The sequence below is a fragment of the Saimiri boliviensis genome, chromosome 4, assembly GCF_048565385.1.
Source record: "Saimiri boliviensis isolate mSaiBol1 chromosome 4, mSaiBol1.pri, whole genome shotgun sequence".
Lineage (NCBI taxonomy): Eukaryota > Metazoa > Chordata > Mammalia > Primates > Cebidae > Saimiri > Saimiri boliviensis.
Genome location: NC_133452.1, coordinates 131,428,148 through 131,453,209, shown reverse-complemented (window position 1 = coordinate 131,453,209; position 25,062 = coordinate 131,428,148). Strand labels below are relative to the sequence as shown.

At 50.2% G+C, this 25,062-nt stretch overlaps 1 protein-coding gene across 2 annotated transcripts; it reads right to left on the bottom strand.

Annotated features, from left to right (window-relative positions):
• Nucleotides 1–1,060: 1,060 nt before the first annotated feature.
• On the bottom strand, nt 1,061–22,167 carry ZBTB12 (zinc finger and BTB domain containing 12). Of its 2 annotated transcripts, none has more exons than XM_074398232.1 (2): nt 22,106–22,167; nt 1,061–3,374 (listed from the first exon to the last, which is right to left on the bottom strand). In XM_074398232.1, exon 2 carries the CDS (start codon nt 3,352–3,354, stop codon nt 1,975–1,977), a length of 1,380 nt encoding a protein of 459 aa, XP_074254333.1. In that variant the 5' UTR covers nt 3,355–3,374; nt 22,106–22,167; the 3' UTR covers nt 1,061–1,974. The 2 variants fall into 2 exon arrangements, with proteins under 2 accessions (XP_074254333.1, XP_039322325.1); XM_039466391.2 differs by lacking the exon at nt 22,106–22,167 and adding an exon at nt 3,884–4,320.
• Between the last annotated feature and the right edge of the window lie 2,895 nt (nt 22,168–25,062).

Genomic DNA, 25,062 nt, shown 5'->3' with positions numbered 1-25,062 from the left:
CTTCTGAACCTCCGGCTCTCGGCAGCGGCTGTATTTCCTCTGGCCTGCTTGGGCTTTTCCCGCCTCTGGTTGCTTTTCTGCCTTTCTGTTTTCTGAGTTACCAGATAGAAGGCTCGGCCTCAGTTTTGGCCTCTCCTTTCTAATGAGCAAGAAGGGGGCGATAGGGACGCGAAGGACACCTTTACTCTTGGCTGGTTCTAGCATGCTGCTTCATGTCCCCTGGAGCAGCGTGCCCTTTTGAAAACCCGTGGCTAAATGTCTCTTCTGTCTATATCAGGCGTGTTACACCTCCACACGCATTAGGGATCCAGGTAAGCCCAGCGGCCCGAAGGTCTTTACTGTCTGATGACACTGCAGTAAGTAACCTTTTTTGCCGAACACTTCATAAGCACAGTCAGGTACTCCGTGGGTCATAGCCCAGCGGACAATTTAAGTATAAATGCTGTACACCAAGATATACAACCTCGATACCTGTATTTACGGTATTCTCCCCTTAGGTATTACATTTTGGTCGAGTTTGGAAAATATCTGTATGATTTCACACGCAGTATTTGACTGAGACAGGTGGGGCACCTGAGGCCAATTCAAGGCCTTCTGGGAACTGTAGTTCTCTTTGGTTAACTATTCCAGAGCTTTCTGGGAATTGTAGTTTTCCCTGCACCTTAATCCAAACTTAGGTTCCTTTTTTTGTTTGTTTTTTGTTTTTTTTTTAAGATACGAACCATTCACCCCAAACAAAATATAACCAAACACAGACTCCCGCTTACAATTTCCGTGGGCATGTTGGCCACATGTAACTCATCCCTAGCACTGATCTTAAGCCCCTCATATAGAGTTGATGTGCATCCCCACGACTGCCAATCACTTGTACGGTGAGGTACCTGGGGAAGTGTTGAGATTGCAGAACTGGTGGAGGGCTGGGGGCGGGGGCTTGGAGGGAGTCCCTGGCCAGAGGAGCTCACTTGTCACACTCCTCTCCCATCACACTGGGCTCCTTCAGGCAAGGGACATGCATGAGTTGTGACCTCTAGGTATTGAGAATGCAGCATCATAGAGGCTGTCTAGAGCAGGATAGTCATATACACGCAGTTGCCAGAGTGTAGAAAGAAAGAAAAAGGTTTTTTTTGTTGTTTTTTATTTTGTGGAAAACAAAAGCAGAAAAACTAAAACCCCAAACTCCAGAAAAAATCCTAAAAAATATGTTTTTTTCTTAAAAAATACTGTATAAGTCTCTACTCCTCTCCCTCCCAACAGCCCTTCTTAGGTTCTTTCTTCTAAATACCCTACCCCCCACCCCCATGACTATCCACTGTTCTTGCTATTGTACCCCGACTTCCCAATATCTACCCAGGATGCGCACCCCATGTTCTCTTACCTGGTGTCTTACTTTGCTCTCCCTCAAATTTTGGCAAGCCTCCTACTCGCAGTCCCATTTCCCCAGCATGCAAGAACTGTCTCCCCCTTCCTTTTCTGCGACTCAATAATCTTTTCCCCTTACCACTCACTCACCCCAGGTCTATTCTAAGCAGGAGCATGTCCTCCTGCCAAATTCCCTCCCTGTTCCCACCCACCCACCCACCATTCTTACCTCAAGAAATGTCAGAACCTTCCCCTGGGCAGCCTTAGCCAGGAATAAAACATTTATGTCTTTGTCTTCCCTTGTTCTATAGGACCCTTTTCCCTCCCTCCACATATACATGCACCTCTAAGAGAAGGAAATCTTTCTCTGGGACCCCCGTATTACCCTGGCCTACTCCAAGAACCCTGTCCCCAGCTCCAGCTCCTTGCGCTCTGCAGAGCAAGTCTTCTCTCCAAGGAATCATCTTCCCTCTCTCAAGATGCGTGAGTGTGCTCAGCCTCCCACTCTACCTTTCTGCCCCAGACCCCCCCCACCCCTCAATTCTCCTGGGCCAAAGAGCCCTCTTCCCACCCAGCCCAGGGACCCCTAGGCTCCTGGCCTCCACGCCTGCGCGGTTAGCGGATGAGGACGTTGATCTCGGCCACGCTGGCCTCCAGCACGTTCTCGGCCGTGGTCTTGCCGTGTTGCTCCTTGAGGTGCCGCCTAATGGCAGGCTTGTGGGCGAAGCGCACGTCGCAGTAGGAGCAGCGGTAGGGCCGCGCTCCCGAGTGCAGATTGAGGTGGTCGTGCAGGGTGGACTTCTGGGTGAAGCACTTGCCGCAGATGCCGCACGAATGTGACTTGACACCACGGTGCACGTTCATGTGGCGGTTGAGGTTGCTGCTGTGGTTGAACTGCTTGCCACAGCGAGGGCACATGAAGATGAAGTGCTGCGCCCGCATGTGGAAGACCAGCTTCTCCACGCCCTGGAACACTTCCGGGCACTTGGTGCATTTGATGTTCTTTAAGGGGTTTCCACCTGAGAAGCCCCCAGGCAGGGGTCCCCGGCTGCCCCCCGCCCCTAGGCTGCCCCCCGCCCCCCGGGCAGCCATAGCCACCGCTGCTGCTTCCACCAGGCCAGAGGTGGCCCCCACGCTGGCCCGGCCTCCGGGAATCAACAGCAGGCCCTCCCCTTCCGCGTCCTCGGACAGGCTATAGCAGGCCTTCACCACACCCTGCGGTGGAGCTACAGTGCTGGGGGGCACGCTGCTCTGGGCCAGCTCCCCAAGGTGGCCACCCACGGAGCCTCCAATACCCAGACCCCCTCCCAGGCCTCCGGGGGGTTTGAGCCGGTGTGCCACCTCCAGGGCCGACTCCACCTTGACAATGCAGATGTCAGACACGTCCTCGTCCTCATCCTCATCCTCTTCCTCGGCTTTTAGCTCCAAGTCCTCATCCAGTGGGAACTCCAGCTTCACGGGCCGCAGGAGTGGAGGGGGTAGAGGAGGTGGGGGTGGGGGCTTCGGGGCTGGCTTTGGGGTCCTGGCTGGAGGGAGGAGGGACTTGGTGGCGCTGACGCTGCTCACAAGGCTAGCCTCACTGACCCCATCCTCTTTGAGGCCTATTTTGGGCTCAATAAACTGGCTGAGGGCATTCCGGCATTTCTCCACCACGTGCTCCATCTGCAGGTAGGAGGCTGCCGTCAGGTAGTTGACGATGTCCCTAACAGCGAATTCCAGGGCGCCCGTGTAGCAGGAGAGGAGCAGGTCGGCCACAATGCGTGCACTGTGCATCAGGGAGACCTGCAGCTCCGAGCTGGGGTTCAGCAGGAACTGATCCCGCAGGAACGGTGAGCAGGCGGCCAAGATGACCTTGTGGCCTCGAAACTTGAGGCTGTCGGCCACAATGGTCACGTCGCAGAACCGCTCCTCTGCCCGGAGCTGGTTCATGTTCCGTAGCGTAGCGGCCTCGTGGCCGGGCAGCTGGAAGCGCAGGACTTCCACCCCAGAGGCCATTGTGGCGGGGGTGGGCAACCCTGGTTGGGAAGGAAACCGGTCAGAGACAAAGGTCTCTGGCTCTCCGAAGCCAAGGCTCCAGGACCCTCGCCCCCATTCTTGCCCGGCCCCCCAGCATCCGAGCTCCCGGTCTTCAGATCTCTTCCTCAATTTCCCCAACCCTGGGGAGGCGCTGTCCCTCTGAGAGGAGGGAGGCGTGGTTCTTGGGGGCGGGGCAGCGGCGTCCACACCCCCCAGCCCAGCAGCCCGCGAGGATGGGGCGAGCCCGCGCTCCCACGGAGGAAGGACGGAGAAAAGGGGGGGCCAGAGGCCTGGGGCTCTGGACTCCGAAGTGGCCCTCGTTGCAGGCTCTCCTCACCCCGCCCCCTTTACCGGCTGCCTCATTCCTCCACCCCCCCTTACACGTTTGCACGCGGTTTTCACGTCCTCCCCCCGCCGCCTGCACGCGTCGTGCACGCCCTACCCCCACGCTCAGAGCTCCGTGGCACGCCCCCCCAGCCCCACGACCCTGAGTGCACGCGCCTCTCACCTGGCCCGGTTCCGCGCGCTGTTTTTTTTATCCCCTATTTTCCCCACCCCCCCGGGGCCGGCGGCGCCCCCCACACACGGGCAGGGCCTGGGCAGCGCGCAGGCGCGAGGGTGCACGGGGCGCGCGCGCGGGGCCGGCTCCGCGTGGGCGTAAGGGGGGAGGGGCGGGGGCGGCTCGTGCCGTGTGTTCCAGGCCCCGCGCGCGCGGCGGCGGCGTCGGCTTGGACTCGGGGAGGAGGAAGAGGGGAGGGAATTAAAGGAGCAGGATCCCCCCTTCCCGACCCCCCTTTCTTCACTAGCACCCCCACGCGGTTAAAGGGCCGGACGGCCTTGCCTCCCCTTTGGCCGGGATTATTTGTCCGCCAGAGCGGAAATACGTTCCACACCCCCCTCTTTCTTGCTCCCCCTCCTCTGTGCCTCCAGGCCCCGCGGCCAGTCTGCGCGTGCGTGCCAAGTGCCGCGCAAAGGACGGCTCGCTCGGCCCCGCCCCTCACTCCCGGCTGCCCACGGCGCTACCCGCTCCGCGCCCTCGCGCGCCCCGCACGCGCCGCCTGTCGCAGCGCGCGCGCACCCGTTCTCTCAGCTGCCGGCCCTGCCACCTGCTCGCAGGGGTGGTGCCTCTCCGGTCCAGCTGTGCCTAGCGGAGCCCTGGGTGTATCCGTGGCACCTCTGGTAGCCCCAGCCGCCCCGTGGTTAACAGAGCTGTTGGTAGCTTGTTACCCACGCCTGCCTCCTTTGCTGAGTGTGTTCACGGTTGCTCCAGCTACATTTCCAGGCTTTTCCAAATCTTGTAAAGCTAGTAACCACCCCAGCCCTTAAGGCCTAAAATATGATTTAACATTCCACGAAGCCAGACGATCCAGTGCCCTCAACTTTCCTCCGCTCCATGTCCGTTTTTAACGTCAAACAGCCCTTCCCCTCCATTCTCAGAATTGATCCCAACTTCTTGCCAAGGCAGTTGGCCTCCCCTTGAGCTATTGGTGACCTTGCCCATTTCACCTTTAGTATATAATTAACCCTAGGATTAATTCTAAGTATGTAATTTATTATGTTACTATGATTCTATTCTAATCTTCCACTCCACTGTTCCCCTCATTCTTTTTTTTTTTTTTGAGACGGAGTTTCGCTCTTGTTGCCCAGGCTGGAGTGCAATGGCGCGATCTCGGCTCACCGCAACCTCCGCCTCCTGGGTTCAGGCAATTCTCCTGCCTCAGCCTCCTGAGTAGCTGGGATTACAGGCACGTGCCACCATGTCCAGCTAATTTTTTGTATTTTTAGTAGAGACGGGGTTTCACCATGTTGACCAGGATGGTCTTGATCTCTTGACCTCGTGATCCACCCGCCTCGGCCTCCCAAAGTGCTGGGATTACAGGCTTGAGCCACCGTGCCCAGCTTCCCCTCATTCTTCACCCCTCCTCCAGACTGACAAGGTCCAGCCTTAAACAAAACTTGCCTTTAGCACTGCGCCCGGGCCTTCTCTTTCTCCGTCTCAGACTAAGTTGCAGTCTCCATAGCTTCAGCGACAGCACTTAGGATCGTCTTGAAGACTGGTCCCTTCCCTTCCACTTCCTCGAACCTGTTACCTACCCTCACTCCCCAGCCATCCAAGTCTGTGTGAAGATGCCACTGATTCCTGCCAACTGGATTTCTTTTTTATGTCCTTCAGGAGACTAGTGCATTTTCCTTACATTTCAATTCTGATGAAGTGTCTTATGTGTTCAATGTCTGGTTTCTCCATGAGACTATAAACTTCTTGGTTGCAGGAATTATGTTGTGAGTTATGTTTTGCAAATAAAAATCATGCAATAGGCTGGGTGTGGTGGCTCACACCTGTAATCCCAGCACTGGGAGGCCGAGGCAGGTGGATCACCTGAGGTCAGGAGACCAGCCTGGCCAACATGGTGAAACCCCATCTCTACTAAATATACAAAAATTAGCCGGATGTGGTGGCAGGTGCCTGTAATCCCAGCTACTGGGGAGGCTGAGGCAGGAGAATCACTTGAACCCAGGAGGTGGAGGTTGCAGTTAGCCGAGATCCTGCCACTGCACTCCATCCTAGGCAACAGAGCCAGACTCTGTCTCCAAAAAAAAAAAAAAAAAAAAAAAGTCATGCAGTAAATGATTGTTGAAGTAATTCCTTTTCAGTTTAGCCAGCATCCACCCATAAAAAGTTTGCTCTTGAGCTAAAACTGAATTCTTGAGCTCAAGGCATGCTGTTTGGCAGGAGGGTGGAGGCAGCGTAGACAGCGTTTAAGTGGTGCCTTGACTTTTTGCCTTTTTCTTTTAAATTCTCTGATTTTTATGCCTGAAACAATTCCCTCTATCGAATCTAAGAGTCTATTCTAAACTGCCCTTTGTAGTTAGATGTAGATTTGAGGAAGGACACATGATTTTATGTCAGACGCACTTAGGCTTAAAGCCATATTTCTAGGAGTTTCTGAGCCTACTCTGGCTCAGAAGGCTGCCGGATTTGCAAATCGTTTTTTAAAAATTAAAAGCCATATTCCTGTACGAAATGAGGCCCATTGGGCAAGTTACTTCTCTGAATCACAACGTGCTTATCTTTGTCTCCCCCCGCCCATCCTTAGCTCAGTTGAAAGCGTCTTTATCTTGAAGGCCTTGATTCCTCACAGGACTAACATGAGGTTTAAATGAGCCTGGCATGCAATAGATGCTGACTAAACAATAGCTCTGTTCCCCTTTGCATTATTTGGTAGACAGACTGAAATTTTCAAAAGAACTTGATTTTAGATGGAATTTCGCTCTTGTCACCCAGGCTGGAGTACAATGGCACGATCTCGGCTCACTGCAACCTCCACCTCCTGGATTCAAGCAATTCTCCTGCCTCAGCCTCCCGAGTAGCTGGGATTATAAGTGCTTGATACTATGCCCACTAATTTTTGTATTTTTAGTAGAGACAGAGTTTCAACATGTTGGCCAGGCTGGTCTTGAACTCCTGACTTCAGGTGATCCACCCATCTCAACCTCCCAGAGTGCTGGGGTTACAGGTATGAACCACTGCACCTGACCTAAAAGAAAATTGTTTTAAAAAATTCTGTTTTTTTTAGGCTGGGTGTGGTGGCTTACGCCTGTAATCCCAGCACTTTGGGAGGCTGAGGGAGGCAGATCACCTGAAGTCAGGAGTTCAAGACCAGCCTGACCAACATGGTGAAACCCCATCCTTAAAAAAAAAATAAAAAAATTAAGAAAAAAAATCTGTTTTTTAAAATCTCATTTCTTATTTTCCGCATTGCTAAACTTCTCAGAAGAATAATTCACATTCCAGTGAGAGCAGAAATTCAAGAAGCTCTCAAGTTAAGAATTAGAGTTTGTAAAGCTTTGTTTCCTGTCTCCTTGCTACTTTTCCTTTCTGGGAATGTGGATGGGACAGGGAGCCTAATCTCAGCCCATGGCTTAAGACAGGTAGTCCTTGGTGGCAGGCAGAGTTGAGCCAATGAATCCTTCAAGCATGCAGCCCACCCAGTTACAGCTCTGCATAGAAACAAGCAGAGGTGCACACACCATCTTTTCCACGTAGTCTGGTGGAAGGGGTTTACAATCATAGATCCTTTCCCTTCTTCCCCAACTTCTGCCCGTATAAAACCAGAGCTCTCCTATCCTTAGCTTGCAGTACCAAATGCCTTGGTGTGGTGTCAAGAACAGATAAGTTTAGGAGATACATTTAGGATTCCTGGGTCAGGCTCAGTGGCTCATTCTTGTAATCCCAGCACTTTGGGAGGCCGAGGCAAGAGGATCCCTTGAGCCCAGGAGTTTGAGACCAGTCTGGGCAACATAGCAAGACCCCATCTCTACAAATAATAAGAAAATTAGCAGGGCATGATGGCATGTAGTGCTTGTGATCCCAGCTACTTGAGAGGCTGAGGTGGGAGGATTGCTTAAGCTTGGGCAGTTGAGGCTGCAGTGAGCCATGACAGTGTCACCATACTCCACCCTGGGCAATAGAGCAAGAGCTTGTCTAAAAAAAAAAAAAAAAAAAAAAAAAATTCGCTGGGCATGGTGACTCACGCCTATAATCCAAGCACTTTGGAGGCCAAGGCGGGCGGATCCCCTGAGGTCGGGAGTTCAAGACCAGCCTGACCAACATGGTGAGACCCCCGACTTAAAAAAAAAAAAAATGGCTGGGCGTGGTGGCTCACGCCTATAATCCCAGCACTTTGGGAGGCCGAGATGGGTGGCTCATGAGGTCAAGAAATTGAGACCATCCTGGTCAACATGGTGAAACCCTGTCTCTACTAAAAATACAATAGTTAGCTGGGCATGGTGGCGCACGCCTGTAGTCCCAGCTAATCGGGAGGCTGAGGCAGGAGAATTGCTTGAACCTAGGAGGCGGAGGTTGCGGTGAGCCGAGATCGCGCCATTGCACTCCAGCCTGGGTACCAAGAGCAAAACTCCGTCTAAAAAAAAAAAAAAAAAAAAAAAAAAAAAAAAAAAAAAAATTGGACGGGTGGGTGGTGGCTCACGCCTATAATCCCAACACTTTGGGAGGCTGAGGTGGGCGGATCACCTGAGGTTAGTAGTTTGAGACCTGATTGACCAACATGGAAAAACCCCATCTCTACTCAAAATACCAAAAAATTAGCTGGGTATGGTGGCAGGCACCTGTAATCCCAACTACACAGGAGGCTGAGGCAGGAGAATCTCTTGAAACCAGGAGGGGGAAGTTGCAGTGAGCTGAGATGGTGCCATTGCACTCCAATCTGGGCAACAAGAGTGAATTTCCATCTCAAAAAAAAAAAAATTGTATTCTTATTGGGCTTTGGCAATAAAAACTAGGGGCCAGGTGAGGTGGCTCATGCCTATAATCCCAGCACTTTGGGAGGCTGAGGCAGGTGGACCACGAGATCAGGATTTTGAGACCAGCTTGGCCAACATGGTGAAACCCCGGGCTTCTTTCTCCTTTGATCTGCACTCAGCTCTGCTCTCGTCCAGGAACCCTGGTGAAAACTGCAGGAAGATTTGGCAATGTTGGAAGAGGCTCACTGCTTGGGGAAGAAGCCATGTGAAAACAAAGCTCCTGCACCACTCCCATTCATTTGCAAAACCACCTTTTCTGAACTCCCATCCAACCCCCTGAATGCTCCTGAATGCTGGCTCCTCCTCCTTCCTCGGAGCTCGTTCTCCCCAGCTCTTAGGAGCCCTCAGTCTCAACCCGCCTCCAGACAAACCCTTCCCTCCCCCACTTACCTCGGAGGGAATTTAGGTCTCCCTGCAGCCCACCACCTTACCCATCACGTCCTCCACACACCCTTACTGACTCTGCCCAGCTCAGGCCTATGTGGGGAAATGGAAGCAGATTCTCCCAGCACCTTGTCAGTCCTAGACAGAACAGGACTCTTCCACTTCTCATCAAAACACACTATCCTCTGAACTTATCAAGTCTGCTCTGCTACCCTCTGCCATCCTTGCTGCTTGAGCAACTGACATTCGGGCCTATGATACCTGGATCAGGTTGTCCTCCCCAGGCCTGCCTGTGTCCCTGCAAATGACTTAATCCATACCCCAAGCTTTTTTAAAAAAATTGTTCATTTTATTTTAGTTTTTCATAGAGTCTTTCGTGAGAGTAGAAATACAAAAAGCTGTCAAGTTAAGAATTAGAGTTTGTAGGGCTGAGCTCAGTGGCTCATGGCTGTAATCCCAGCACTTTGGGAGGCTGAGGTAGGTAGAACATTTGAGGTCAGATGTTCGAGACTAGCCTGGCCAACATGGCGAAACCCCGTCTCTACTAAAAATACCAAAAAAAAGTTAGCTGGGCTTGGTGGCAGGCGCCTGTAATCCTAGCTACTTGAGAGGCTGAGGCAAGAGAATCGCTTGAACCCGGTAGGTGGGGGTTGCGGTGAACTGAGATTGTGCCATTGCACTCCAGCCTGGGTGACAAGATTAGAGTTTGTAAAGTTTTGTTTACAAACTCAAAATTCAAAGTTCAGGCCGGGTGCGGTGGCTCAAGCCTGTAATCCCAGCACTTTGGGAGGCTGAGGCGGGTGGATCATGAGGTCAAGAGATCGAGACCATCCTGGTCAACATGGTGAAACCCCGTTTCTACTAAAAATCCAAAAAATGAGCTGGACATGGTGGCACATGCCTGTAATCCCAGCTACTCAGGAGGCTGAGGCAGGAGAATTGCCTGAACCCAGGAGGCGGAAGTTGCGGTGAGCCGAGATCGCGCCATTGCACTCCAGCCTGGGTAACGAGCGAAACTCCGCCTCAAAAACAACAACAACAACAAAAATTCAAAGTTCAAAATTCAAATTGTAAAGCTTTGTTCAAAATTCAAAGAGTATAAGAGTGTACAAGGCTGGGTGTAGGCTAGGTGTGGTGGCTCACACCTGTAAACTCAGGACTTTCCAAGGCAAGAGGATCACTAGAGCCCAGGAGTTTTGAGACCAGCCTGGGCAGCAGGCAAAACCCAGTTTATAAAAAAAAAAAAAAAAAAAAAGCTGCGGTAGTGGGGTGTGTCTGTGGTCCCAGTTATTTGCAAGGCTGAGGTGGGAGGATTGCTTGAGCCCAGGGAGGAGACGGCTGCAGTGATCCTTGCTCGTGATACTGCACTTCAGCTTGGGTGACAGAGCAAGACCCTGTCAAAAAAAAAAAAAAAAAAGTGGTTTCTATTGCTTAGGCTGGAGTGCAGTGGTGCAAACAAGGCTCACTGCAGCCTCAACCTCCCCAGGCTAATTTATTTTTATTTTTATTTTGAGACAGAGTCTTGGTCTTTTGCCAGGCTGAAGTGCAGTGGCACAATCTTTGCTCACTGCAACCTCCGCCTCCTGGGTTCAAGTGATTCTCCTGCCTCAGCCTCCTGAGTACAACTGCTTGAACCGGGAAGGTGGAGGTTGTAGTGAGCTGAGATCACATCACTGCACTCCAAATTGTTGGCCGGGGCGTGGTGGCTCACTCCAGCCTGGGCGACAGAATGAGACTCCATCTCTAGTCTGGCGCGGTGGCCCAAGCCTGTAATCCCAGCACTTTGGGAGACCGAGGCGGGTGGATCACGAGGTCAAGAGATCGAGACCATCCTGGTCAACAAGGTGAAACCCCGTCTCTACTAAAAATACAAAAAGTTAGCTGGGCATGGTGGTGCATGCCTGTAATCCCAGATACTCAGGAGGCTGAGGCAGGAGAATTGCCTGAACCCAGGAGGCGGAGGTTGCGGTGAGCCGAGATCGCGCCATTGCACTCCAGCCTGGGTAACAAGAGCGAAACTCCGTCTCAAAAAAAAAAAAAAAAAAAAAAAAAAGAGACTCCATCTCTTTAAAAAAAAAAAAAAAAAATATATATATATATATATATATATATATATATATATATATATAATGAAGGGTATGGTTAAAAAGTGAAATAACAAGAGCGAAACTCCATCTCAAAAAAAAAAAAGTGAAATAACACTCTTTCCATGTTTACAACACACTGGAAATGGCATCTTTTGCAACTAAACATTTGGGGAAAGTTTTAGATAGTATAAAACATGCAAGGGATACATAGTTTGCAAAATTCTTTTAATATGAGCAAAAAGATTTGAAGATTAAATGCTTCTCGAAATCAACGTGCACATGAATCATCTGGAGATTTGTTTTAATTCAGAGTCTGAGTCAGTAGGTCTGGGTGGAGCCTGAGATTCGGTGTTTCTTTATTTCTTTCTTTTTTTTGAAACAGAATCTTGCTCTGTTGTCCAGGCTGGAGTGCAATGGCCGAGGCGGGTGGATCACAAGGTCAAGAGATCGAGACCATCCTGGTCAACATGGTGAAACCCCGTCTCTACTAAAAATACAAAAATTAGCTGGGCATGGTGGCGCATGCCTGTAGTCCCAGCTACTCGGGAGGCTGAGGCAGGAGAATTGCTTGAACCCAGGAGGCGGAGGTTGCAGTGAGCCGAGATCACGCCATTGCACTCCAGCCTGGGCAACAAGAGCGAAACTGTCTCAAAAAAAAAAAAAAAGAAAGAAGAAAAAGAAATTGTTGGCCGGGGCGTGGTGGCTCACGCCTATAAACTTTGGGAGGCCAAGTGGGTGGATCACCTGAGGTCAGGAGTTTGAGGCCAGCTTGGGCCAACATGACGAAACCCTATCTCTACTAAAAATACAAAAATTAGCTGGGCACGGTAGTGGGCACCTGTGGTCCCAGCTACTTGGGAGGCTGAGGCAGGAGAATCATTCTAGCCTGGGAGGTAGAGGTTGTAGTGAGCCAAGATCGTGTCACTGCACTCCAGCATGGGCCACAGAATGAGACTTCATCTCAAAAAAAAAAAAAAAAAAAAAAAAGAAATTGTCACAGCCATCTGAACATTCAGCAACCACCACCCTAATCTGTCAGCATCAAGATAAAATTCTCCACCAGGATTAAAGACTCACTAAAGACTCAGATGATTGTTAGCATTTTTTAGCAATAACGCATTCTAAAATTAAGGTTATATACATTGTGTTTACACACGTGCTATTGCACACTCAATAGACTACAGTATGGTATAAGCATAACTTTTGTGTGCATTGGGAAACCAAAAAGTTGTTGGTCTGACTGGCTTTACTGAGGTGATCTGGAACCAAGCCCAAAATATCTCTGAGGTATGACTGTGTGTACTTCATTTGCTTATTGTAATAGTTTCAGTATCTATGCATTTATAGGTGTTCCCAAGCAGTTTAGTTTTGTGGGTTTGACCATCACACAAATGAATCATACTGTATGTGCTCTGGGGCTGCCCTTTTCACTCAACATTATGGTTTTGTTGACTTGTGTAGCTGTAATTCATTCATTATCTTTATTTGTTTATTTATTTTTGAGACTGAGTCTTGCTCTGTCGCCAGGCTGGAGTGCAGTGGCGAGATCTTGGCTCACTGCAATCTCCACCTCCTGGGTTCAAGCAATTCTCCTGCCTCAGCCTCCTGAGTAGCTGGGACTACAGGTTCGTGCCACCACACCCAGCTAATTTTTTTGTGCTTTTAGAAGAGACAGGGTTTCACCATGTTGGCCAGGATGGTCTCCATCTCTTGACCTCATGATCTGCCTGCCTTGGCCTTCCAAAGTGCTGGGATTACAGGCATGAACCACCATTCCCAGCCCTCATTCATTGTCTTAATTGCAGCTTATACTAGAATTTGTTTGTGCACCTATTTTCAGTTCTTTTGGGTATATGCCTATACCCCACAGTGGAACTGCTGAATTATACGGCAATTATATGTTAAATCTTATTATTATTATTTTTTAGACAGGGTCTCTGCTGACCAGACTGGAGTACAGTGGTGTGATCTCAGCTCACTGCAACTGCAGCCTCCCAGGTTCAAGTGATCCTCTCGCCTTAGTCTCCCCAAGTAGCTAGGACTACAGGTGTGTGCCACCATGGCCAGCTAATTTTTGTATTTTTGTAGAAATGGAGTTTCGCCAAGTTGTCCAGGCTTGTCTGGAACTCCTGAGCTCAAGGGATCTGCCTGCCTTGGCCTCTCAAAGTGCTGGGATTATAGGTGTGAGGAACCACACCTGTCCCCACAATTTTTTTTTTTTTTTTTTTTTAATGTAGTGACGAAATCTTGCCGTGTTTTCCAGGCTGGTCTCAAACTCCTAAGCTCAAGCAATCCTCCAGGCTTAGCTTCCCAAATTCCTCTCAGCCTGGGATTACAGGCATGAGCCACTGCACCCAGCCTGTATGTTATGCTTTTTGAGGAACTCCCAAACTGTTTTCCACAGCAGCCACACCATTTTATGTTTGTTAGGGTCACAGCAAAGCAAGCCCATACAGCCCCTCTCCATTCTTCCCTGCTGAGCTGAGCTCACAACAAAACAGCCTCAAGCCTTGCAAACAGGGCACCTGGGTTCCAGGATGTGGTTGCACCCAGCTCTCAAACTCAGGATAGGTGACCCAATTGAGCAGAATGTTAGCACCTAAGAACCAAGACGCAGTTTTTCTTAGAATAGCACCTGGCTACCTGCAAACCCCCTATATAACCCCCATAGTCTGTCAGCCATGCAACCGCCTGCCAGGTTGAAATAAACTTGCTAAACTTGACCCTGGGTCTGCCTCTCCATCCTTTCGGTCAACCTTACATTTTGGTGCCAAAACCTGGGATGGGAGTAAGTGTTGGCTGTTCTTTCTCTCCTCTCTTCCTGCTCCCACAGCTAGCCCCGCCATTCTGAACCCCTTTCCAGTCCCAGGAGGGAAACCCCAGACCTCCATTGCCAACTGCAGTCATCTCCATCCAAATCATTACCTCCCAGCCGGTACATTAGATAGAGGTTTGCCTCCGTCTGGGTTCCTTGACCATCCGTTTTCTGTCTGAAAGTCCCAGAGCTGGGCCAAGGACACCCTTCTAGACCCAGGGGCCTCAGTTCTGTCATCTTGGGGATGCCTAATTCGACAGCGACTGTTCCGAATTCGCTGTCTCACGTTAAGGAAACAGGGCAGAGGACGCTCTCTCCTGTCTTCCCTCTCCTCAGCAGCCCCCTCCTCTTCCGGCCTTTTACCACGGGCCAGTCCGTTCCAACTAAGGCATCCCTTAGGATGTCTCCTATGGGATCTAGACACCCTTGGCCTTTGGTCTGAAATCAGGCCCCCAAAACTAATTTTCTATTGCAATACGGCCTGGCTCCAATATAAATGAGACAATGGTTCTCAGTGGACTAAGAATGGTACTTTCAATTTCAACATTCTCCAGGAGGGACCTTATAATTTCTGCCACTGCAATGGTAAATGGTCTAAGGTTCGCTATGTTCAGGCTTTTTTTTTTTTTTTTTTTTTTTGAGACGGAGTTTCGCTCTTGTTACCCAGGCTGGAGTGCAATGGCGCGATCTCGGCTCACCGCAACCTCCGCCTCCTGGGTTCAGGCAATTCTCCTGCCTCAGCCTCCTGAGTAGCTGGGATTACAGGCACGCGCCACCATGCTCAGCTAATTTTTTGCACCATTAGTAGAGATGGGGTTTCACCATGTTGACCAGGATGGTCTCGATCTCTTGACCTCGTGATCCACCCGCCTCGGCCTCCCAAAGTGCTGGGATTACAGGCTTGAGCCACCGCGCCCGGCCATGTTCAGGCTTTCTTTATGCTCCACAACCCCTCACTCTCTGTGAGTCCTGCTCCACTTTCCAAATCCTCCTCACCTGCTCAAAACCCAACTCAATCCCTCCGACGCTCTGGTGGATAATGTGTCTTCTTTCAACCTGGCTGACTTCCCTCCTCTCCCCCAACACCTTGAGCCTCCACCAGGACACCCTGAACCTCCGCCTCACGCCCCTGCTAACTCCAGCTATTCCCTTGTCCCCTCCCCTCCAATCCCCGCCCTTCCCACTCTGACTCCTCTCCATCTCCACCCCATACCTGCTCCCAGACCGGCATCCCCCATAGCCAGCTCCCTTACTCCCCCTTCAGGAAGTGGCGGGGATGGTTGTCCACGTTCATGTCCCCTTCTTTCTTTTTTTTTTTGAGACGGAGTTTCGCCCTTGTTGCCCAGGCTGGAGTGCAATGGCGCGATCTCGGCTCACCGCAACCTCCGCCTCCTGGGTTCAGGCAATTCTCCTGCCTCAGCCTCCTGAGTAGCTGGGATTACAGGCACGTGCCACCATGCCCAGCTAATTTTTTTTTTGTATTTTTAGTAGAGACGGGGTTTCACCATGTTGACCCGGATGGTCTCGATCTCTCGACCTCATGATCCACCCGCCTCGGCCTCCCAAAGTGCTGGGATTACAGGCTTGAGCCACCGCGCCCGGCCATGTCCCCTTCTTTCTATCTGATCTCTCCCAAATTAAAAAGCGCCTCAGGGCCTCCTCCTGCAATCCAGACACTTACCTCAAATAATTTAAATATCTTACCCAGTCTTATAAACTTACCTGGCATAAGCTCTATATTCTCCTCTCCTCTCCTCTCCTCCCCAGAGAGAAGGAAAGAGTGTGGCTTGTGGCACAGGCACATGCTGATGCCCTTCATCGACAGGACCCTACTAAACCCGCAGGGGCCGCTGCTGCCCCCGAGAGGAACTGGCCTGGGAATATTAGCCTACAGATCCTGGCCGGGCATCTTGTAACCATATAATTACTTGCCTATTGCAGGCCTTAACAAAGCTGTAAATTTTTTAAAAACTCAAAGAAATTTCACAAGACAGATAAAAATCCTGCCCAGTTTCTTTCCTGCCTTACAGAGGCCTTCCAAAAATACACCTGTGTTAATCCTGCCCTTAAGAAGGTACCATAGTTCTTTTTTTTTTTTTTTTGAGACGGAGTTTCGCTCTTGTTACCCAGGCTGGAGTGCAATGGCGCGATCTCGGCTCACCGCAACCTCCACCTCCTGGGTTCAGGCAATTCTCCTGCCTCAGCCTCCTGAGTAGCTGGGATTACAGGCACGCACCACCACGCCCAGCTAATTTTTTTTGTGTGTTTTTAGTAGAGACGGGGTTTCACCATGTTGACCACGTTGGTCTCAATCTCTTGACCTCGTGATCCACCCGCCTTGGCCTCCCAAAGTGCTGGGATTACAGACTTGAGCCACCGCACCCGGCCTGGCACCATAGTTCTTAACACTTGTTTTATCTCCCAGTCTGCTCCAGACATCCAGCACAAACTTAAAAAGGCTAAAGATGGCTCTCAAACCCCACAACAAGACCTCCTTAACCTGGTCTTCAAGGTCTTCCATAACAGGGATGAATAAAGTAAAATAGACAAGGCCCAGAGAGATCGTGCTAAGTACCAACTTCTAGCAGCCATTCACCAACCTAAACAGCCTGGCTATGGCACCTAGGGGCACAAAAGACCCCATAGCAGTTCACCTCCGAGGGCATGTTTCAAGTGCTGCAAGGAAAGCCATTAGGTGCAGGCATGTCCCAATCACGGGCGCCAAAGAGCCCTTGCCCCGACTGCCAGCAGACGGGCCAATGGAAATAGCCCCTGAAGACTGATGGGGTCTGGAGCCCCCGGCCCCACCCACCATCACTGTATCAGAGCCCAGGGTAACTCTGTTAGTAGCAGGTAGGCCAATCTTTTTTCTAGTCAATACCAAGGCCACCTACTCGGCTTTACCTCAATTTGCAGGACCAACTCGTCCCTCACAGGTCTCAGCTGTGGAGGCTGACGGACTCATCTCACATCCACAGGCCACCAGACCCCTTACTTGTTCCTTATTTAATACCATTTTCTCACACTCTTTCCTTATCATGCCTCGCTGTCCTACCCCCAGTCTAGGCAGGAACCCCCAGCACTCATGGTCCCCTTATTTGCCAGATCCTCCAAGCCGCACACCTCCCAGCTAAGGCAGGAGTTATACACCGCCAAGGACACCAGACAGGATCAGGGAAAATCTCAGAAAGGAACAGCAAGGCCGACAAGGTGGCAAAAGAAGCCTCCCTTTCTCCTACCCCTCTGCCTCATCACTCCCACAATCCAACCCCAGTATTCCCTCACTGGAAAACCTTTACTACTGTAACAGGGAGCCTCCTTCCAAGGGAACTGGATAGTCAGAAATCAAAAACTCATCCTCCCGGCCGGGCGCGGTGGCTCAAGCCTGTAATCCCAGCACTTTGGGAGGCCGAGGCGGGTGGATCACGAGGTCGAGAGATCGAGACCATCCTGGTCAACATGGTGAAACCCCGTCTCTACTAAAAATACAAAAAATTAGCTGGGCATGGTGGCGTGTGCCTGTAATCCCAGCTACTCAGGAGGCTGAGGCAGGAGAATTGCCTGAACCCAGGAGGCGGAGGTTGCGGTGAGCCGAGATCGCGCCATTGCACTCCAGCCTGGGTAACAAGAGCGAAACTCCGTCTAAAAAAAAAAACAAAAAACTAATCCTCCCTCAAGAACAAACCAAGGAAATTTCTGACATCTCTTCACCAGTCCCTTCATTTACGTGCATGCCCCCTTACCTTCTCCTTTGCTTCTAGTCCCCCACCAACTCACCACACAAAAAACGTAACGCCAAACTGTCATGTATGCTCCGTCACTTCCTCTCAAGGGACCCCCCGCCCTCCTCCCATCCCCACACACCAGCTAAGAGGATCAGTCCCGGGAGACGACTGGCCAAGTAGACTTCACCCACAGGCCTCCTGTCAAAAAAAACCTAGGTTTCTTCTTACCCTATAGACACCTTCTCTGGGTGGGTGGAAGCGTTCTCCCCTCCTCAGAAAAGGCTGCAGTCGTCTCTCAAATTCTTCTAACAGGAATCATTCCTAGATTGGGTCTCCCGAGGTCCATACATCAGACAACGGCCCTAGCTTCATCTCCCAAATCACCCAACAAGGCTCTCAGTCCCTCAGCGTCCAGTAGTACCTGCACATCCCATACCGACCCCAGTCATCCGGAAAAATAGAAAGGGCAAATGGGACCCTTAAAACTCAGTTAGCCAAAAGGCCGGGCGCAGTGGCTCAAGCCTGTAATCCCAGCACTTTGGGAGGCCGAGGCGGGTGGATCACGAGGTCAAGAGATCGAGACCATCCTGGTCAACATGGTGGAACCCCGTCTCTACTAAAAATACAAAACATTAGCTGGGCATGGTGGCACGTGCCTGTAATCCCAGCTACTCAGGAGGCTGAGGCAGGAGAATTGCCTGAACCCAGGAGGCGGAGGTTGCGGTGAGCCGAGATCGCGCCATTGCACTCCAGCCTGGGTAACAAGAGCGAAACTCCGTCTCAAAAAAAAAAAAAAAAAAAAAAAAAAATTAAAAACAAACAAACAAACAACAAAACTCAGTTAGCCAAACTCACTCTTGAAGTCCAAAAGCCCTGCACCTCCCTTCTGCCCATAGCTGTAGCCCACATCAGAGCCAGCCTAAAAGCACCCTCCTGCCTCAGCCCATTTGAGTTAATGTATGGACGCCCTTTCCTCTTACAAAGCAGGCCCCGCCTAACTCTCAACTAGGAGAGTATCTCCCAACACTCTCCCTCATCTGACACCTCCTCCATGAACACGCCGACCGGACCCTCCCAAGGCCTCATGAAGGCCCTGTTAACCAGGCCCTACTCCCAGGAGAATATGTTTTTCTTTCTTTCTTTTTTTTTTTTTAAGACAGAGTTTTGCTCATTACCCAGGCTGGAGTGCAATGTCGCGATCTTGGCTCACCGCAACCTCCGCCTCCTGGGTTCAGGCAATTCTCCTGCCTCAGCCTCCTGAGTAGCTGGGATTACAGGCACGCACCACCATACCCAGCTAATTTTTTGTATTTCTAGTAGAGACAGGGTTTCACCATGTTGACCAGGATGGTCTTGATCTCTTTTTTTTTTTTTAGGCGGAGTTTCGCTCTTGTTACCCAGGCTGGAGTGCAATGGCACGATCTCGGCTCACCGCAACCTCCGCCTCCTGGGCTCAGGCAATTCTCCTGCCTCAGCCTCCTGAGTAGCTGGGATTACAGGCACGCGCCACCACGCCCAGCTAGTTTTTGTATTTTTAGTAGAGACGGGGTTTCACTATGTTGACCAGGATGGTCTCGATCTCTCGACCTCGTGATCCACCCGCCTCGGCCTCCCAAAGTGCTGGGATTACAGGCTTGAGCCACCGCGCCCGGCCTGGTCTTGATCTCTTGACCTCGTGATCCACCCGCCTCAGCCTCCCAAAGTGCTGGGATTACAGGCTTGAGCCACCGCGCCCGGCTTGAGAATATGTTTTTCTAAAAACCCTTAATCCCACAAGCCTTAAACCAAAATGGAAGGCCCCTTTCAGATTCTCCTCACTACCTCCATGGTGGCCAAACTCTCAGGACACACTTCTTGGTATCATCTCTCCAGGTTAAAACGGGCCCCCAAGGCCCCCACTGGTCCGTCTACTCCTTCCCCGCCAACCACCTGTCAATACTCCAGTGTCATTCTTGGGCCAACCAGATTCTTCCTCACATCCATTCTGGAGGGACTGCCACCAGACAATTAGGCCAAATTACCCCCTCTCTATTTGTTCCTGCTCCTTTCTTACAAATCAAGTGTTATAACATCTTTTTTTTTTTTTTTGAGACGGAGTTTCGCTCTTGTTACCCAGGCTGGAGTGCAATGGCGCGATCTCGGCTCACTGCAACCTCCGCCTCCCGGGTTCAGGCAATTCTCCTGCCTCAGCCTCCTGAGTAGCTGGGATTACAGGCACGCGCCACCATGCCCAGCTAATTTTTTTGTATTTTTAGTAGAGACGGGGTTTCACCAAGTTGACCAGGATGGTCTCGATCTCTTGACCTCGTGATCCACCCGCCTCGGCCTCCCAAAGTGCTGGGATTACAGGCTTGAGCCACCGCGCCCGGCCTTAACATCCTTAAATGAAAATTGCTTCCTAGGATGATCAGTGTATCTGTAAAAGGGAAAAAAAAAAAAAAAAAAAAAAAAAAGAAAATTGCTGGCCAGGCGCAGTGGCTCAAGCCTGTAATCCCAGCACTTTGGGAGGCCGAGGCGGGTGGATCACGAAGTCAAGAGATCAAGACCATCTTGGTCAACATGGTGAAACCCTGTCTCTACTAAAAACACAAAAAATTAGCTGGACGTGGTGGTGCGTGCCTGTAATCCCAGCTACTCAGGAGGCTGAGGCAGGAGAATTGCCTGAACCCAGGAGGCGGAGGTTGCGGTGAGCTGAGATCGCGTCATTGCACTCCAGCCTGGGTAACAAGAGCGAAACTCCGTCTCAAAAAAAAAAAAAAAAAGAAAATTGCTTACTACACCTTCCTTCCGGGAACTGCCTTCCGCACTGTCTTGTTTGCAGGAGGTATATGCACCGTGGTCCCCTCGATGTGAACAGCAAGCAGAGAGCCTTCACTGCCATAATTTTTTGCCTAATCATTGCACTAATAGCAGGAATAATATTCGCTGGATAACTACCCCCTCTTTTTTTTATGTCCTGTCTCTGCTCTTTTTGTCGTTTCACTCTCTTCCTTCACTGTCTCACGGAGGACATTATATCGATCTTCCCTAAAGAACCTGCTCTCTCCTCATTTCTAGATTGGATAACTGACCTTACCTTCCAAGGCACCCTGTGCAACTTCACCCCAGATAAGGTCCAATTTTTTACCCTTTGCTTATTTGCTACTCCTATCCCCCCTCACCAACACCTACCCCATTCCCCTGCCACGCTACCTTCGCCACACTCTCAACTCAAGTCTGTTCCAGCTAAACCAGTGTAACCCAGCTCTGGTAAGCAGCTGTTGGCTGTGCCTGTCTGTCTAGGACACTGCCTAAACCGCCATCCCGGTCCCCACCCAAGACTGGATCCGGACCAGAGTAACCTATCACCCCTACTTTCAATTAGGGGCCTTTTCAATATGATTTACAGCAACTAATACAAGTCCTTCACATAGAATATAACAAACCTCAATCTCCCACTGGACAAGCAGTTCTGTTATTACGCCCATATCTCACCTCCCTTACTCCCTATATCAAGCAAACTCAGCCTCTACTAAACCCCATCACCACATAAACAGCTCTACTCTGGCCCCCACCGGCCACCACCTAGGCCACCTGCCACCCAAGGGTGTAACTTCACCTCACAACTCAAACCCTCCACGGATCATACCAACCAAAACATATTCAAAACTACTCTCCGCTTTTCAAGCCCCCCAGAACTCAACATCACCCTACTCCTTAATAAGAAGTCAGGCTTCTGCAATGGCAGACACCTTCCTTGCTTAAATCTCCATCCCTGGCTGCTCTCCTGGAAAACAGAGTCACTGAAACTCAGGATTGTCTCCTCCACCCATTCCTTGCCAATAAGTCCTCTCACTGGATGCTGGTAGACACCAAACGCTTCTTACTACACCGGGAAAATAAAGCCCCACAGGCACCTAAACCCTTCACAGTGCAGCCCTGCAACCACTCACTGCAGCCGCACTCACAGAACTTTGGAAGTATGGCTCCTAAAGAACGAGGAATTTTCACGTCTTTTCAACATGCACAACCAACTCTCTGTGCCAAGCCAAGATGTCTTCTTTTTATGCGGCTTCCCCACTAATTGGACTGGCACCTGCATGCTAGTATTCCTCAGCCCCAAAATTAGTATAGTCCCAGGTAACTGATCCTCATGCATCCCGGTCAACTCCTATCCGGCACCGCCGGGCAGCGCAGCTCACTCCTCTGCTTGCGGGACTAGGAATAGCTACAGGAATTGCGGGCATTGCCACAGGAACTGCCGGGCTTGCCAGCTCTCTCTCCTACTATTGCTCCCTCTCCAAAGACCTTACACACAGTATAAAGGACATGGGCAAGTTCATTTCTATCCTCTAAACAAAAATAGATTCACTGGCTGCAGTTGTCCTCCAGAACCGCAGAGGCCTCGATCTACTTACCGCTGCAAAAGGAGGTCTCTGCGTCTTCCTAGACGAACAATGTTGTTTCTATCTCAGTGAACCCAGAATAGTACAAGATGCAGTCAAAAGACTCGAAGACCGAGCCTCTCTCACCCACACAGAAAAAAATTCTTCTTCCTGGCCCTCCTAGCCTGGCTGGTCTCTCAGCTCCTGGGCCCCTTTGCTGCTCCCTTTCCTTGGCCCGGCTATAACCCTCCTCCTCCTCTTGGGCTTTGGCCCTTGCCTCTTGCACCTTTTCACTCAGTTTTTGCAGAATCAATTACAAGCCTTTACCCGTGGCACAATATAAACACAATGGTGTTCCAGGACTACCAACTTGCAAGCCAGCCTCACCCAACCAGCTCCCTACTCAGCATGAAGCAGCTAGAAATGAAGGGTGACCCTTCTCCCTTTCTTTTACATATATAACAAAAGGCTGGAATGTTAGGGTCACAGTAAGGCAAGCCCCGTTCTCCCCTGCTAAGATGAGCTCACAGCTAAAGCAGCCTCCGGCCTTGCAAACAGAGCACCTGGGTTCCAGGATGTGGTTGCACCTGGCTCTGGAACCCAGGATGGTGACCCAATTAAGCAGAACGTTAGCACCTAAGAACCAAGATGTGGTTTTTCTTAGAATAGCACCCAGCTACCTGCAAACCCCCTATATGACCCCCATAGTATGTAAGCCAGGCTGCTGTCTTCACTGCCTGTGGTGAGGCAGCCAGCCTGGCAGGTTGAAATAAACTTGCTAAACCTGACCCTGGGTCTGTCTCTCCATCCTTTCGGTCAACCTTGCAATATTCCTACCAAGACATTCTACACAATTTTCAATTTCTCCATATCCTTGCCAACACTTGTTATTTTCTGTTTTTTTTTTTTTTTTTTTTTTTTTTTGAGACAGAGTTTCGCTCTTGTTACCCAGGCTGGAGTGCAATGGCGCGATCTCGGCTCACCGCAACCTCCGCCTCCCGGGTTCAGGCAATTCTCCTGCCTCAGCCTCCTGAGTAGCTGGGATTACAGACATGTGCCACCATGCCCAGCTAATTTTTTGTATTTTTAGTAGAGACGGGGTTTCACCTTGTTGACCAGGACGGTCTCGATCTCTTGACCTCGTGATCCACCCGCCTCGGCCTCCCAAAGTGCTGGGATTACAGGCTTGAGCCACCGCGCCCGGCCCCTGTGTGTTTTTTAAATAGACATTCTAGTTGATGTTAAGTTGTACCTCATTATGGTTTTATTTTCATTTACTTAATGACTAACGATGTTGAGCATTTTTTCATGTCCTTGTTGGCCATTTGTGTATCTTCTCTGCAGAAATATCTATTCAAGTCCTTTGCTCTTTTTTTTTTTTTTTTTTTTTGAGACAAGGTCTCACTCTGTGGCCCATGCTGGATTGTACAATCATGACTCACTGCAGCCTTGACCTCCCTGGGCACAGGTGATCCTCCTACCTCAGTCTCCAGAGTAGCTGGGACTACCGGCACACGCCATCATGCCCAGCTACTTTTTGTTATTTTTTGTAGAGACAGGGTTTTGCCATGTTACTCAGGCTTAGAAGGCTTTCAAGCACAAAATACATTACGTTAGGATAATGTCTGGGGGCAGAAGTAGAAGTATGAAAATATGAATTCAGAAGAGATAGAACAATGTGAAATTTCTGACTGTTAAAGAAGATTACAATCACGTACTTTAAAAATGAATCCTGGGCCGGGCGCGGTGGCTCAAGCCTGTAATCCCAGCACTTTGGGAGGCCGAGGCGGGTGGATCACGAGGTCGAGAGATCGAGACCATCCCGGTCAACATAGTGAAACCCTGTCTCTACTAAAAAAAATACAAAAAATTAGCTGGGCATGGTGGCACATGCCTATAATCCCAGCTACTCAGGAGGCTGAGGCAGGAGAATTGCCTGAACCCAGGAGGCGGAGGTTGCGGTGAGCCGAGATCGCGCCATTGCACTCCAGCCTGGGTAACAAGAGCGAAACTCTGTCTCAAAAAAAAAAAAAAAAAAAAAAAAAATGAATCCTGCTTCTACTAAAAATACAAAAATTAGCTGGGCGTGGTGGCATGTGCCTGTAATCCCAGCTACCTGGGAGGCTGAGGCAGGAGAATCTCTTGAACCTGGAAGGCAGGGGTTGTGGTGAGCCAAGGCTGTGCCACTGTACTCCAGCCTCGGCAACAGAGCAAGGCTCTGTCTCAAAATAAATAAATAAAAAATAAAAATAAAAATAAAATGAATCATGAAGGGTATGGTTAAAAAGTAAAATAACACAATTTTTTTGAAAAGATCCATGTTTACGACACACTGGACATGGTATCCTTTTGCAACTAAACATTTGGGGAAAGTTTTAGATAGCAGCATAAAAACATGCAAGACAGTACATAGTTTGCAAAATTCTTTTAACATGAGCAAAAGGGTTTGGAGATTAAATGCTTCTCAAAATCAACATGCACATGAATTATCTGGAGATTTATTTTAATTCACAGTCTGAGTCAGTAGGTCTGGGTGGGGCCTGAGATTCTTCCTGCCTTCCTTTCTCCTTCCTTCCTTCCTTCCTTCTTTCTCTTTCCTTCTTTTCTTTTTCTTTCTTTCTTTCTTTTTCTCTTTCTTTCTTTCCTCTCTCTCTCTCTCTCTCTCTGTCTCTTTTTCTTTCTTCTGACACAGTCAGTCTCATTCTGTTGCCCAGGCTGGAGTACAGTGGCATGATCTCAGCACACTGCAGCCTCTGCCTCCCGGGTTCAGGCAATTCTTCTGCCTCAGTCTCCCAAGTAGCTGGCACTACAGGCACGCGCCACCATGCCCATCTCATTTTTGTATTTTTAGTAGAGATGGGGTTTCACCATCTTGGCCAAGCTGGTCTCAAACTCCTGACCTCAGGTGATTCGCCTACTTCTGCCTCCCAAAATGTTGGGATTACAGGCGTGAGCCACTATACCTGGCCTTTTTTTTTTTTTTTTTTCCA

Excerpts from the sequence above, each read along its gene's own strand:
- ZBTB12 (XM_074398232.1), bottom strand. The coding sequence starts at position 3,354 with ATGGCCTCTGGGGTGGAAGTCCTGCGCTTCCAGCTGCCCGGCCACGAG.